Below are 15,997 nucleotides of genomic sequence, written 5' to 3' on the forward strand. Positions count from 1 at the left end.
CTTTAATCCACAGCTGTAGGAGTGAAAGATCTGGACGTCTGACAGTGTTGCTGCTCAGGAAATGTTATTTTACTTTTCTATATTTGTTTTATAAACAATGAGCAAACATCAACTGAAAAATATTGTGGCACACTGTGCAGCAAAAGACTTTGACAGTAAACTAATTCCCATTAAAACAGAAAAAGACTGGACCCTGTCTACTGCTCCTACTCTACCCCAAAGTACGACCTGAGCACATATTACTGTGAATCTAAAACCGTCAAACCACATCTGTCACCAGCTGCACTTATTAATGAGACATGTTACAAAACAGTAAAAATAAGGCTTTATATGGCTAAAACTAGTGTGCGGTGGCAGGACAAAATACTGTAAACAGAAAAGTTTCATCAGAGATTCTCATGATTACCTCCTCACAAACCTTTAATAGGGTGTAAAAGACAGAAGGGAAACCAATGACAATGATTTGTCCAGAATTAATGTGACAAAAATAAGATTTTGACTTGAATACTACTTTATTCTATTCATTTTTATTATATTCTATTCTACTCTATTCTATTCTACTGAGATTGTGTGCCAGTAAAAAAAGTCTAAACTACATTTTAAAAGATATATCAAATCTATATCAAATCTAAAAGTCTTCGAGTTGCCTGCAGAACATCTGTAAAGACATGGCTGCCATAAGTAAACACAGCAGGGAACATTTTCTCACCTGCAGCCTCCTTCGTCTGATGGTCCCAGAATCATCCATGGCGCGTGCCCGGGTTCACACCTGTCAGAGGGTGGTCTCGTGGCTCCTGTGGTTTCCAGGTTACGGAGCGAGAAGTTGCCTCACTCTCGCGTGGTTTTCAACGAGCTTGTCAGCCCACTACTAAAGCCAAATGCTGCGCAGGGCGTCGAGCGCATTTAATAGTATTTACCCTCCGCTATCTGGCGTTTTAGTCACCGTGTCAAACAACAGCGTGCGTGCACCAGTGGTTCCTGTTCGAGATCCAGGCCTTAAGTTTTATGCGTCACAGCCAAAAAAGTCCTACAATTGCATGTAGCCAAAGTTTAAGAAGTGGCACTGCTGTGCTCGGCCCCATGCTGCCAGCCTCTGACAGACACAATACTGACTTAGGGTCCTGTTTAAAGGGAACTGCTGAATAAGCCGGAGGCTATGCGTGGACCCAAGTCCAGCTAATAGTCCAGTCTGACAGTCCGGACCATAACGCAGCCCTGCTTAGGCAAAGCGGATAAGTTTGCAGGCATCTTCACCACAGACCACAGTTCAAACCAAAAACAATAAGTAGATTCTTCCACCTGTGACAGCAAATAACAAATCAACGGAATTAGACTCGTCCTCATACCACAGAGATCCTCTGATGGTCTCAGAGCCCCCCTATGGGGCGTAAATGCAGCCGAACCAGATGCGACACCGTCTATCTGCTGGGAGCCAGCGCATGCATGTATGCAGAGTTCATTGCGTCGCGTTTACGACTCGATGTGACAGCTCAGCTGTGGAGAAATATGCGCATCAGCGACGGAAGCAGGTTGGTCGCTTCGTGCTTCCGTGCCCCGGTACACACAGCTTTCCCCGTTTCCCTGCTCTCAGGTGCGCTCCCTCTTCTTCTCTGGTGGATTATCGCTTTTCTCGCCAAAATGAATCTGTGGTTGCTCCACAGGCTCTGTTCCATCCTCAGACCCAGCCACCCACTTCCTACTATCGACTGACGTTTAACCCCTGAGCGACCACGGCTTTGAAGGCTCATGGCTGTTTTTATCAGCTTATCAGCCATAAAGGTGTTATTTATTTCTAATGTCAAAGACAGACAGACCTGGTGACAACATATTTGAAATGTGCCATCAGACTCTTTACATTTCCAGGGGTGTTGATTTCATTTCATATTTTTATTAATGGGAAGAATGAATTTATTTTTTAGTGATGAAAACACCATGTTTGGCTCTAGTGATGGAAATGTTGGACCACCACTTTTGGTTTGGACCAAAATATCCTACTATCCTAAATAAATCCTACTGATGGTGATCTTCTCACAACACTGACATCTGTGGTTTTGAGTGGAATGTCTCAGGAACCACTGGATGTATTTCTGTGGAATTTGGCCCACAAATCCATGTTCTCCATGATTTGTAGGAACCTGGTTTATCTTCTGACTCTCAGTCTAGCATCAGCATTTGGCCTAATTGAAGATGGCTCACATTTTTACTTGAGAAACATTTTTGAATTTCCTTGATTATTGAAACAGTTGTTGAATATGTTCTTACCAATCAAATATCTGATTGTTTCAAATCAAACATTATTTAGTATCATTAAAAAAATCACATAAATGAGGATTTATCCTTATGGTCCACTTCTATTTGAAATAAACATGTGTGAAACAGTAAGTTGAAATTAAATGACATGTAATATATGGGGCTGATAACTCCTGCTAACTTGGCATCAGACCCATCAGATCCAGCACATTTGCATGCAATTTGTTCAGACGGGTGCTTTATTGCTTCAAATTTAAAGTGCCTATTCACAAAGTGTTTGCACTGTTTGTCTGGCTCGTGCAACTGACATCATCTAAATGAATTAACAGTCAGCACAGCCGGTTGTCAGGCTTCCATTGTTATTCCTGTGACAAACGGCATCAAGCATTATGCATTATACAACATTCACACCTGTCACACATGAAATTCACTGCCACATAACATTTCACGGCTCTTCACACTCCAGTTACTCGCAGCCCTGACGCAAATGTTAATGAATGAACGCTGGCATTGAAACAAATTCCCGCTGTGGTGATTTCAGAAAGGTCTTGTAGGCTGTTGACAGATTAACTGAAACCAGGAGTCTTGTGCAAGTGAAATGTTCATACAAGTGAAATGTTCTACTCACAGTGAGTCTGTCCATGAGAGGGATGCACACCCTGATCAATACTCAACAGAAACCACCACTAAGACGTGGTAATCACTGACTCTGATGAAACATTCAAGTCTCACTCTGTCCATTCAATCGGGCAGCGTGTTTGTTTTGATGCTACTCTACTTTTAAACATTATCACAAAAAATAAAGTGAGGTAAAAGAAAACGTTGGACAGAGGGTGTTGGATCAGTGCAGAGGGAGGAAAAACACTGGCTTTTAGCATCATGGCCTTAATGTTCCCCTGCTGTCTCTCTGAGCAGACACAACCAAGACCTTATCTTACCAAAGTGGTCATCAGTGGAAATTTGTTACAAGCATAAATGTGCACTGGCACCAGCAGGTGAGCAATTATATTATGGGGAGTGACCCACTTACCAGCCTGTCTGACTTCTCTAGCACATTTAGGCTGCACTGCTTTTCTTATTAATAATAAAATATGAATTAAGGTACATGAATTTTACATCTTTTTTTTGTTCATTTGGAGCTGTGAGATGTACAGAAAGGAAAAAGGCGGCAGCCTTAAGCTCATATAAGCACAACTGTAAAAGCAAAGTGTGCTCTGTGCAAAAGCTTTCAAAATGATGTCACCCTTTTTCAATGGATGCCCTGAAGGAGGTCACATGGGGTCAGCTCTATGCAGCCAAGTGCTTGGCAGGGCTGGGATTTGGAATATGCCTGCTGTTGCACCATCCCATTTCCCGTCCTGGTAAGCCATGTCAGCTCACATCTCTTCATAGACTGCAAGTGCCTGCATTCAATTGTGTTCCTTGTGTGTGTGTGTGTGTGTGTGTGTGTAAAGAGTCAGAGTCATCTACATGGACACAAACTGTAACATGCAGACAGAAGGTCAGAGACATTGAGTTTGAGGTCATGTCTTGTGTTGTTTTGTATTGGATCATATTGGAATTCATCATTCATCAATTATTTTCTTCGCCGGTTCCTCTGTCAGTCCGTTGTCTTATTTAATCAGTTAATAGTTTGGTTTATAAAATATTGCAAAAAGGGGAAAAAAATGCTAATCAGTCCTTCACAGAGCCCAAAGTACCTTCTTCAAAGTACCTCTGATTAACAGTCAGTTAAAAAAAGCCAAAACATAAGAACCAGAAACTAGCTCAGAAAATATTAACATTTCAGATGCTGTTACCTTTGAATTTTTACATTATTGAAAATTCATATTATTACGACTATATGACTATATTGATTAATTCACTGGTTGTCAAACTCTTTGTTTTGTTACTAGGAAAACTACAAATAAAACAAGCCAAATTAGATTTGATTCTAATTAAACGTCTCAGTTTCGACAAGCAGGTTGACAATCACTGACCTACTTGTTATTATCTGTCCTGTGTGATGCTGAACTCTAATTCAGCATCACACAGGGCAAAGTCTGTTAAAAGGGTCAATACTTTATGTTGTTGTATTATAACTGATACTACCTGCCTTCCTACTGTAAATAAAGTATTTAGAGAAACTTACACATCTCCAAATATTTGATCCCCAAACGCTGCACTTATATTTCCCTGTTATCCTCCTCATCCTCTCCTATTGTCTTCTTCTTTCATTCATTTTCTTTACTTTCCTTGTCCTGCAAATCTACTTTCTCTGCCCCACAATTGCTTAAGGTCCCAACGCCTCCTCTCAGCTCTTTTCCTTGTTCCTTGCCCTGTTTGTGTAGAAGTGAGTCACAGACTACAGCTGTGCTAAAAGCCCTGTCTGCAAAAAGAAAATTGTCTCAATAAAACTCCAAACAATAAGTAGTCGTGAGAATGAACACAAACTGAACAAAGATGGAGAGAAGACAGGAAAGAGTTTAAGAGGGAGAGATAATGAATTTGCAGCTTAATCACTTAAGTGAGTTTCTGGCCTTGTTGACTGTACAGATAAAAAAATAATTTCCGCTGGAAAATAAATTAAACATATATTATAATATATACAGACATAGACCCACACTTGTACTGTAGGTGGTGTCAGGACATCACGCTCAGCAGTTTAATTCAATTCGATTCAATTCAATTTTATTTGTATAGCGCCAAATCACAATACAAATCATCTCAAGGCACTTTACAAACGGAAGAAAAAACCTCCAGCAGAACCGGGCTCAGTTTGGGCGGCCATCTGCCTCGACCGGTTGGGGTGAGTGGATAGAGCAGAGAGAAAAGAACAGTAACAATAAACAACAAATAGACACTGCAGGTTGGTGGGGCCAGTAACTGCACATCAGTGATATACAGCTCAAGGACCAGGGACACCTGCAGAAGGTACAGAGAGAACAGAGAGAGAGGGAGAGAGCACAAACTAGGGGGGAGAGAGAGCACAAGGTTAGTGACATTCAATGGTGGAATATACATGTGAGGGGGGAGGAGAGAAGAGAGGGGAAGGGAAGGGAGGGGAGGGGTAGGGTAGGGGAGCTGAGTGCACCGATGGTCCTCGGGCAGTCTAGGCCTATAGCAGCATAACTAAGGGATGGTTCAGGGTTGCCTGAAGTCAGACATAACTATACGCTTTCTCAAAGAGGAAGGTTTTAAGTCTAGCCTTAAAAGTACAGTGTCTGCCTCCTGAACCCAGACTGGGAGCTGGTTCCACAGGAGAGGAGCTTGATAGCTAAAGGCTCTGCCTCCCATTCTGCTTTTGAGAACTCTGGGAACCACAAGTAGGCCTGCACTCTGAGAGCGAAGTGGTCTATTGGGATAATATGGTACTATGAGGTCTTTAAGGTATGAAGGAGCTTGATTATGAAGGGATTTGTATGTGAGAAGAAGGATTTTAAATTCTATTCTATATTTTACAGGGAGCCAATGAAGAGAAGCCAATATAGGAGAAATATGATCTCTCTTGCTAGTTCCTGTCAGGACTCTGGCTGCGGCATTCTGGATTAATTGGAGGCTTTTTATTAAGATATTAGGACATCCAGATAGTAATGAGTTACAGTAATCTAGCCTTGAGGAAACAAACGCATGGACTAGTTTTTCTGCATCATTTTGAGACAGGATGTTCCTAATTTTGGAAATGTTGCGCAGGTGAAAGAATGCAGTTCTAGAAATTTGTTTTATGTGTGAGTTAAAGGACATGTCCTGGTCAAAAATAACTCCAAGGTTTTTTACAGTAGTGCTGGAGGCCAGGGCTATGCCATCTAAAGTAGCTATAATTTTAGAAAAGCTACTTCTGAGGTTTTAGGCCCAAATACTACCCAAGTAACTTTTGTTTTCTTTGAATTTAAAAGTAGAAAGTTACTGGTCATCCAGGCCTTTATGTTAATTAGACACGATTTAAGTCTGGTTAACTGATTTGTGTTAACAGGTTTCATTTCTGGTAATTAATAGAGTGCTTCCTAATGACATTGCCTAAACGAAGCATGTACAGGATGAATCGGTCCTAGCACAGAGCCTTGTGGAACTCCATAACTAACTTTTGTGTGTGTGGAAGGTTCATCATGGACATGAACAAACTGGAATCTGTCCGATAAATAGGATTGGAACCATTTTAACACTGTTCCTCTGATACCAGTCACATGCTCCACTTTCTGTAATAATATGTTCTGGTCAATAGTGTCGAATGCAGCACTAAGGTCTAGGAGGACAAGTATAGAAACAAGTCCATTATCTGAGGCTAAGAGAAGATTGTTGGTGACTTTTAACAGTGCTGTTTCTGTACTATCATGTGCTCTAAATCCTGAATGAAAATCTTGAAATAGTTCATTCCTGTGTAAGTGATCTGATAGCTGCTTAGCAACAGTTTTTTCTAGGATTTTAGAAATAAATGGTAGGTTGGATATTAAACAACCTATAAAAAATTATAGGTTGTTCAGCTAAAATGATCTCCAATGTCTTAAAATGGAGGGCAAAACCAGAGAGATGTGGGAAAAAACGGAAGACAACCATCAAAATGGATCGAACACAGCGAAGACAGTGAAGCATGGTGGTGCAAGCATCATGATATGGGCATGTTTCTCCTACTATGGTGTTGGGCCTATTTATCGCATACCAGGGTTCATGGATCAGTTTGCATATGTCAGAATACTTGAAGAGGTCATGTTGCCTTATGCTGAAGAGGACATGCCCTTGAAATGGTTGTTTCAACAACACAATGACCCCAAACACACTAGTAAACGAGGAAAGTCTTGGTTCCAAACCAACAAAATTAATGTTATGGAGTGGCCAGCCCATTCCCCAGACCTTAATCCAATCGAGAACTAGTGGGGTGATATCAAAAATGCTGTTTCTGAAGCAAACCAAGAAATGTAAATGAATTGTGGAATGTTGTTAAAGAAACATGGAGTGGAATAACAGCTGAAAGGTGCCACAAGTTGGTTGACTCCATGCCACACAGATGTGAAGCAGTTACAAAAAACTGTGGTCATACAACTAAATATTAGTTTAGTGATTCACAGGATTGCTAAATCCTAGAAACAAAAACGTTTGTACAAAATAGTTCTGAGTTTGTACAGTCAACGGCAGACACTGCTATTTTTTTGAACACACCCCTTTCAACTAATTGCCCAATTGCGCAGCCTTAATAGCGTGCATATTATGAATGCTGGGTCTTGTTTGTTTTCTGAGAATCTACTGCACCTAGCAATAAAAAATATACTAAAAACCTGGATTATTCTGGTTAGTCACATTGTACTGCTATTATTTTGAACAATACTGTAAATTCAGAGAGATCTATGGGAGAGAAGCAGTCTAAACATAACTGAGGTCTTACAGATGATTCAAGAGCTACTGCAGTAGATTCATTTATTGCAGGTATAGGAAGCATCTGATGAATTTTATCTCTAATAGTTTTGATTTTATTTGTGAAGAAACTCATAAATTCATCACTGCTGAGAGCTAAGGGAACACTGGGCTCAACAGAGCTGTGACTTTTTGTCAGCCTGGCTACAGTGCTGAAAAGAAACCTGGGATTGTTCTTATTTTCCTCTATTAGTGATGAATAGTATGCAGTTCTGGCTTTACGGAGAGCGTTTTTATATGTTAATAGACTGTTTTTCCAGGCTAGATAAAATTCCTCTAATTTGTGGAACACCACTTCCTTTCCAGCCTTCGTGATGCCTGCTTTAAGATACGAATATGTAAATGTAAATCATAAAACCAAAGGATTTATTCAATACCAAGGTCAAAGTGTGGTTCCAGTCACCTCACTGGGAGCCTTTTAAGTGAGAGGAGAATTTGCACCCGGAAAGGTGAGGTGTGGGATTTTGTTAACTGCTGCAGAGGGCACATTTCTGCGGCCACAGTGATACAGGCACATACAGCCACACATACAGACACACATAAATGCAGGATGGCAGCAGCAGCAGCAGACATTTATTCAGCCAATGTACCTTTAAGTTTAAAATTCACATTAGAAAAAAATGGTGGATCTCAGTCATCGCTACAGAAACAGCGTGGAAAATAGAGTATGGGTCTGATTGGCTTTTTGGATCAGGATGCCCTAATGGATGTTTAAGCCAAGTTTGGTACAGTTCTGACAAACTAAATTTTGGCTCATCATGCAATTTCATCCCTCAGTACAGCTTTCCATAGGAAAACAATGGTGACTCTCGATCATCGCCACGGCAACAGCGTGGAAAATAGAGCATAGCTCTGATTGGCTTTTTTGATCATCACATCATAAAGGATTTTTTAAGACAAGTTTGGTACATTTCTGACAAACTAAATTTTGGCTCTCCATGCATTTTCATCCCTCAGTACAGCTCTCCATAAGAAAACAATGGTGGCTTTCTGTCATATTCAAGGTAACAGCATTGAAAAAAGAGCATGGGTGTGATTGGCTTTTTTGATCAGCACGCCCTAAAGGATTTATGTGCCAAATTTGGTAGACCTGTGACAAACTAAATGTTTGGCTCTCAATTCAAATTTTCAAAACGTTATACAGGAGGCGCTATTGCGCCTACTGTGATTTTGTTCAATCACCTGGATTCAGGCCCCGGGGTCTACAATCAATCAATTGGTCAGATTCCAATCCGACAATGCGTGTGCGATCCATCACACCTCGAAGGTGCCAAAAACATACGTCAACTTGCCACGCCCGCCAAGGGAAAACCGTAAAAATGAATTAGGAAATTTGGATAACTTTTGAAGCCTCTGATATACATTTTCGGAAAGGTCTCGTGCATTGCCACGTTATGGCGGGTTAAGTGAATCACTTACCTCGACCCCCCCCCATTCGTCCCGTGCCTATTGAGCAGTTATAATCGTCCCTGAGCCTGGACCTTCGGTTGGTGCTCGGTCCTAATAATCCACATTTGACAGTTCTGTGTTTCTGTTCAATAAGAGGAGTGGTCTTAATTTTTATTAAGTTTTTATGAATAACTCCTCTTCTGTTAACTTCTGATTTATTTGATTTATATGTTCGAGGGGCAGACACAGTCTCTATGTGGTTTGAGGGGGGCGGCGGCTCTAAGGAAACTGCAGAGAGGCGTTTTAGACTGAGTCTCTGCATCCCGGTCCCCACCCTGGATTGTCAGGCTTTAGGTCGGCTAAGAAACTCGGCCAAATTCCTAGAGATGAGAGCTGCACCATTCAAAGTGGGATGGATGCCATCTCTCGCTACCAGACCGGGTTTTCCCCAAAAAGTGGCCCAATTGTCTATGAAGCCCACATCGTTTGCTGGACACCACCTAGACAGCCAGCGACGGAACGACGACATGCGGCTAAACATGTCATCGCTGGTCAGATTGGGGAGGGGTCCAGAGAAAACTACGGAGTCCGACATTAATTTAGCAAAGTTACACACCGACTCAGCATTAATTTTAGTGACCTCCGATTGGCGTAATCGGGTGTCATTGCTGCCGACGTGAATAACAATTTTCCCATATTTACGATTAGCCTTAGCCAGCAGCTTCAGATTTGACTCGATGTCACCCGCTCTGGCCCCAGGAAACATTTGACTATGGTCGCTGGTGTCTCTAGCTTCACGTTCCTGACTATGGAATCGCCAATTATCAGAGTCGGTTTCTCAGCGGGTGTGTCGCTGAGCGGGGAAAATCTATTAGAAATGTGAACAGGCAGGTGATGAGCCGTGGGCTTCTGCTTAGGAGTACGTTTCCGTCGGACCATCACCCAGGCTAATTCTCCGGGTTGCTCCGGAGCTGCCCTTGGACCGCTAACAGACCCTGAGCTCGGTGGCTCCACACCAGCTAACGGGGCTAGGCTAGCTGGCTTTTGTTCGAAGGTGAGGAGCCGCGCTTCCAAATCAGTGATCCTCGCCTCCAAGGCTAACAGAACCTTACACTTATTACAGGTATCATTATCACTAAAGGAGGCAGAGGAATAACTAAACATGTGGCACACCGAGCAAGAAAGAGAGAGAGAGGCCAAGTTACTAGCTAGCTAAGCTAACTGGTAGGCTAACGAGCGCTAAGTCAGGAAATAGCAATAAATACCGGTCAAAATAGAAAGGTACTTGACTAGTACCTGAATGTAGCAGTTAACGAATTGTTTAGAGAGTTTAGTTAGTTTCTAGGTGTGTTAGACTATAGCTAGTCTGTGGCTAATCTGTAGATGAACTATACAGCACGACACGCTTGCAATAGGAAGTGATTCACTTACCCTCGAAACCTTCAATCTGGTGGGCAGTGACTGAACATAGTGCACAGCTTAGACACAGAAGCATGAGGTGAGAATACATAAGGCATAGCAGCATGAATGTACATGTTGATTTTAAACCAATAATTAATGGCTTTAGAAATAAACTGAATAGTCTTACAAAGCTGTTTATATGATTGCATCAATCCAGAGCTTATTCTGTCTCCGTCACATCTTATCACAAAATGTGATGCAGTAATGTCTGTACTTTAAGGCAAGAATAAAATATGCATCCACTGAAAAACTTTGGAAAGGAGGTCACAGTATTAATGGCTCTGGTAATCCAACATCTCCCAACCAAGTTTTTACTAACTGGGCTGGTATGTGTAGAGGTGTGCGGTTATTGTGCCTTCACTCATTTAGAACTGACTTAACAATGGTAAACACTGTGGGCAGCTATATGTAATGAAACTGTAATTCAGCATTTCTCTTATCAGAGGCTGCAGATTCAAAGTGTGTCCTGCTTCTTCAGATGTTTGCAGGATTTTAAGTTATTACCCTTATTAGTCCCACAATGGGGAAATTGCATTACCACCCAAAGTGCACACACAGCAGTGAACACACACACCGTGAACACACACCTGGAGCAGTGGATGGCCATTGCTGCGGCACCCAGGGAGCAGTTGGGGGTTCGGTGCCTTGCTCAAGGGTCTCACCTCATCGTGGTATTGAAGGTGGGCTTGAAGGCTATTCACTCCGCCCCACCGACAATTCCTGCTGGTCCTGAGACTCGAATCCGCAATTTTCGGGTTGCAAGTCTGACTCTATCCATTAGGCCATCACTGCCCCCAATAGACCAATAGATTAATAGACAGAACACAAAGCTTTTCAAGCAGAAAAGCAGCTGTGGACAACAGATACAGTATTCATCTACTGACCAATACAGACCGATGTGCCAGATTTCAATGCATGTGCTGGTGTAGACATTTTCTGCATTATTCCATTATATTTGTGCAGTTTTTGTAAGAATCTAATTAGCTTGTCGCTACAAATATCAAAAATCACAAAAACTCCCCTGTTACTCCACTTGTATCAAATAATCTTCCTGATTGTTATTTGGAGCAACATTCATAAATGTTTTCAGCACATTTTCATAGGCCAAGCCTTCCAGCATGACCTATAACATAATGTGGTCACTCAGATGTTTGTAGTGATAATTTAGCATCATGTTTGAAGAACAAACCCAAACATAAACAATCAATGCTGTGACTCTGTGTGCGCGCATTGGGGCCCATTGTCTGTGGCTTCACAGATACAAGGAGCGGCCGTGTTTAGGACAATTCATCATTAGTGCTGAAGTGTGAATGCAGTTGACTGAGACCAACAGGACAAATATGTGGACAGATGATCACCAGAGAATTGGACGTATTTAAATCAACAACTAAAGGGAGCTGAGCACAAGAGAGACGTTAATTCCAAACAGCTAGATTAACATGATTAACAGACTAAAAATCATGCAAACCCTGCCTAAATAGAACTGGAAGAGTTTTATAGTGGGAGCCTTTGTGTTTCACTTATGTTATAGGTATGGAACAGGTCCAGATTAAATCTATAAATAACTTCAGGGAACAGATTAGTTCGAGTACCAAGCTTTGCAGGTACAGGTTTGAAGCAGTTCTTAATTTGGCTCTATTGCATACATTAACTGACTTGTCCAAGGCTGTGGAATTACTAAATCTCACACCAGCCCTGTAGCATGACGGAAAGCTGAAACTGATTGTCCGACACCCAGTACAAAAAGACAAAACAGTAACTTTAACCATCACAGACTGCATCCAGAAAGATAATATCACCCTGATGCACTGTAACCTAAAAGGCTTCCACTAATTAAGTATGACATGGGTTAAAAAAAAAAGAGGCTTGTTTTCACTTTGGGGCAATAGAGACACCAAGTGGAAAGGATCTGCTATTCCAATTAAGAAGAGCCACCATATGTTGAACGGATATTAGAGACATGTCAGACCTCCAGAGGGAAATTGAAAAAGATAATTTGATCTGAAGGCCAGGTACAACAAAGTCTGTAGAGACCTGGGACAGCATAGCTGCAGTTCACACGGCTGGATCCACAGATAAAAACCTGCTTTAGATCAGACTGCTCCATTTAGACCAGATGCTCAGCGAAGATCTGATCATGGTCATATAAATATTAATTACAGAAATGATGACTTAGGAAGAGACTGCTAAATGATCTTTACATCTTTTCCCATGAAAAGATAGCTAGATAGATAGTTAACGAATCACTGATGGAGCCAGCGTGAAATGCCTAGTTTCTGCAGTTTAATGAAGAAATCCTCAAAGGTTACTTAAACACAGATGATGGCATTTACAAATTACGTTTTACCATCTGACACTTCCAATGAAATGGTGCAGATTGCCTTTGATTTTGTACTGAACATAACCTAATCTCTGACATTTCCTTGACTTTAACTATTATAATACAGTCTTTTTACTGCACTTGTTAGTTAGTCTAAACAATAACAGATGGTACTTTAAGAACAGGATTACATTTTAAAGGACATCTTTTTGTCAATTTTACAAAACAAAATCCACACTGCTGACATTTTTGTGAAATCCATAGTGCTCCTTGTCATTTCTGTTTGTACAAAATTCTCCATTTCCATGCACCTCTGGTAAAAAACTGTATCCAGCCTGAAAGCTCATATATTTGAGCCATTGTGTTTGCCTGAATAGTGAAATAAGACAGCTAGTCTAAACAGATATAGTGGTGCAGTAAATGAACCAAAAAATTGTTAGAGCACACAATAACTCCACTATATACTGTGTATTCCTTTTATTTTTCTTGTACAATCCCTGCAGTCTCAACACCACTTATTCATTCATGAAAGTTTTTTCATGTGTCAGTAGTGGGGAAAAAAACAGTGCAATCCAATTAGCACAATTAAGAGACGCCATGAAAAAAACTGGGACTACGTGTCCTGTACCAGCCTCAGGGATTAGAGACCTGCTGACCCCATGTGACCTGGGACATGGTGAGAAGGAGCTAAAAACACTGTACAGGTCACTGCTGACACTACAAATTGACGTTAGTTAGTGTCTGATTGATGCTAACTTAAGTTCCTGCATCATTCATTTTTCTCACAAAAAAACAGTAAAATCATATCACAAGGTTGTATAAATTAACCACAACAAAAACAGCTTGTTGTTCACTGGCTGTTCTAGAAATATATACACTGTAGAAAAAAGTATGCATGTTAGCATGTGTTACGCCCGTCAAAACAGTCATCATTATAGCCATAATAATAACAATACAAAAATAACTAGAAAATTGCATTTCCTGCGGAAGATGCGTGTGAATGCTGACAGCTGAGTGAAACTGCCCAACAATGCTGAAAATGGCTGCAATGCATTGCTGAATAAGCTGAAGGCTGAAATGCAATGCTGAAGAATTCTGGAAGCTGAAATGTAAACTGGAGTTGGAAGCTCAACTTGGTTACCTAAAAAACTATTCAACATTGCTGAAAAGGGTGGAAAGAGAATGATATGATGAAGTAGAAATAAATTGGCTTTCAATTGCTAAAGAGAGAAGTGTTAAACTAATATGAAAGAAGACAGTGTCGTGAAGGAAACTAGTAGGATAGAGAAGGATGGACAAAATGAAGGAATTATATATGAGTTGAAAGAAAAACAAGAATGAAACAACAAAAATGCAAAATTGTAGAAAGACTGTATAGTGTAGTTTAGAAACATGTCATAAAAAGGCTTTTATTTTGAAAAGGCATCGTTCTGCAGGAGACTCACGTGATCTTAGTTAAGATCTGAAATTTAATTTTGAATATTTATTATACTTTAGACCAGTGCAGTCTATGTCCTACTGTAGACTTTTATTGTGGCTGACATTATAAATGGTCTCAGCTGGTGCCTGAATCTGTATGCCAGTAGCCAATGTCCATTTTAAGCTCACGTTACTGTTGGGTTTTATTTTGGAAAAAAGCTTTTATTTTGAAAGGACAGTGTGCTGCAGGAGCCTCACATGATCTTAGATTACAATCTTAACTTTATTTTGAAAGAAGACAATTACTTTACAAAGGTATAATAACTTCTTACAAATAACTAGACTTTTATTGTGAAAGGCTAGGCATGGCCTCCTGGGCATAGACACCATGGCTGATGTTGAAAACATCCTAAGTCAGTGTCTAAAGCTGTATGCCAATAGCCAAAGTCCATTTCAAGCTCATTTGATTATTTCTTGGCTTTTATTTTGTAAGAATCCAGAACAAAGGGTTTTATCTTGAAAGTGCAGCATGCTGTGGTACACCCACATGACCTTCAATTAAAAGCTGAAGTTTATTTTTTTATACTTCAGAAAGGTGCCATCACTTCATGTAAATAACTGCAGACTTTTATTGTGAAAGTGTTGTCACATCCGCCTTGGAGAAAACAACATGGCTGACACTTAGAATGGTCCCCACGTGTAACAGCAGTGGACATTAGGCAGCCAGTCAGTCTAATTGCCAACCACAGGCAGCTGTTGTCCTGCTATTGCTTTGTGAGCTGTTGCTATGGTGACCTGAGCCCAGAGTGGGAGGGGGAGTGACAGTAACACAGCACTTTACACATGCAGAATAGAAGCTGAGAAAACTTCACCTCACAAAATGGAGGATTACAGAAAAACTATAAGACCTATTAAATAATTCTTTCACTAACAGAGGCTGAAGCAGCATTCACACTCATAATAATAAAGATTAGGATAACAATAAATTAATAAAGAGAAAAGACGAAGAACATATCTTGGGCTTGCTGTTTGCACAGCAATCCCAACAATAAAGACACAGGATGTAACAGCCATGTAGAAGTGATATTTTAAACCACCACTAGGTGTCACTGTGGAAAATTTGTATAATGGTAGGAACCTTCCCTCACTTGGTGTGTTCTTGAAGGGAAGGTGTTCACAGTTTTTGAGTGCTTCGTTTCACTACACGCTATTTTCACAAGGTAAATAAATGAACATATTATTGAGCATCTAAATATCTGTGTGGATATCATCTTTTTAATGCGTAAGGCGCGTCAAGTACATGCACCTTCCAGGATCACCAAAGCTGCTTAAAGATAAGCTTGGCGGTGTGTGAATGTGTGAATGCTGAATCAGCATTCACACTAATAATAAAGACACAGGATAACAATAGTGTGAACTATCCACACTAATAATAATAAAAATGATTATTATCCAGTGTTATCTTCCTGTTTACCTTGCGGAATGTAGTGAGACATACTGGAATAAAGTAAACATCAACATAATGTAGATGCATAATCTAAACTTATCTAAACAACAAACGTTCTAGTTCTCTGATGAGAAAAAAAAGTCACCATTAAGTCACAGAATTACATTTTAACTTTCAGGTTTAGTTCAAATGTATAATTGTCTCAGTGTCTCCCTCATTTTATTGTAAATCAACCAGAATCTTTGATTGATTACCATGTGTGTCTCCACAGCTCTACTTTTTTAGCTTTTCTCCAATAAGGGAATGGACAGTACATGTTCAGAAAA

At 40.6% G+C, this 15,997-nt stretch overlaps 1 protein-coding gene across 1 annotated transcript in view; it reads right to left on the reverse strand.

Moving 5' to 3' along the window:
• The window catches only part of LOC113128612 (microtubule-associated serine/threonine-protein kinase 1-like), a 69,823-nt gene extending 68,201 nt beyond the window's left edge, over positions 1-1,622 (reverse strand). The window contains 1 exon segment of the mRNA XM_026304069.1: positions 710-1,622. Within this exon segment, the coding sequence (XP_026159854.1) occupies positions 710-748 (39 nt within the window). The 5' untranslated portion in view covers positions 749-1,622.
• Between the last annotated feature and the right edge of the window lie 14,375 nt (positions 1,623-15,997).

The sequence above is a fragment of the Mastacembelus armatus genome, chromosome 1 (assembly GCF_900324485.2).
Source record: "Mastacembelus armatus chromosome 1, fMasArm1.2, whole genome shotgun sequence".
Classification (NCBI taxonomy): Eukaryota; Metazoa; Chordata; class Actinopteri; order Synbranchiformes; family Mastacembelidae; genus Mastacembelus; species Mastacembelus armatus.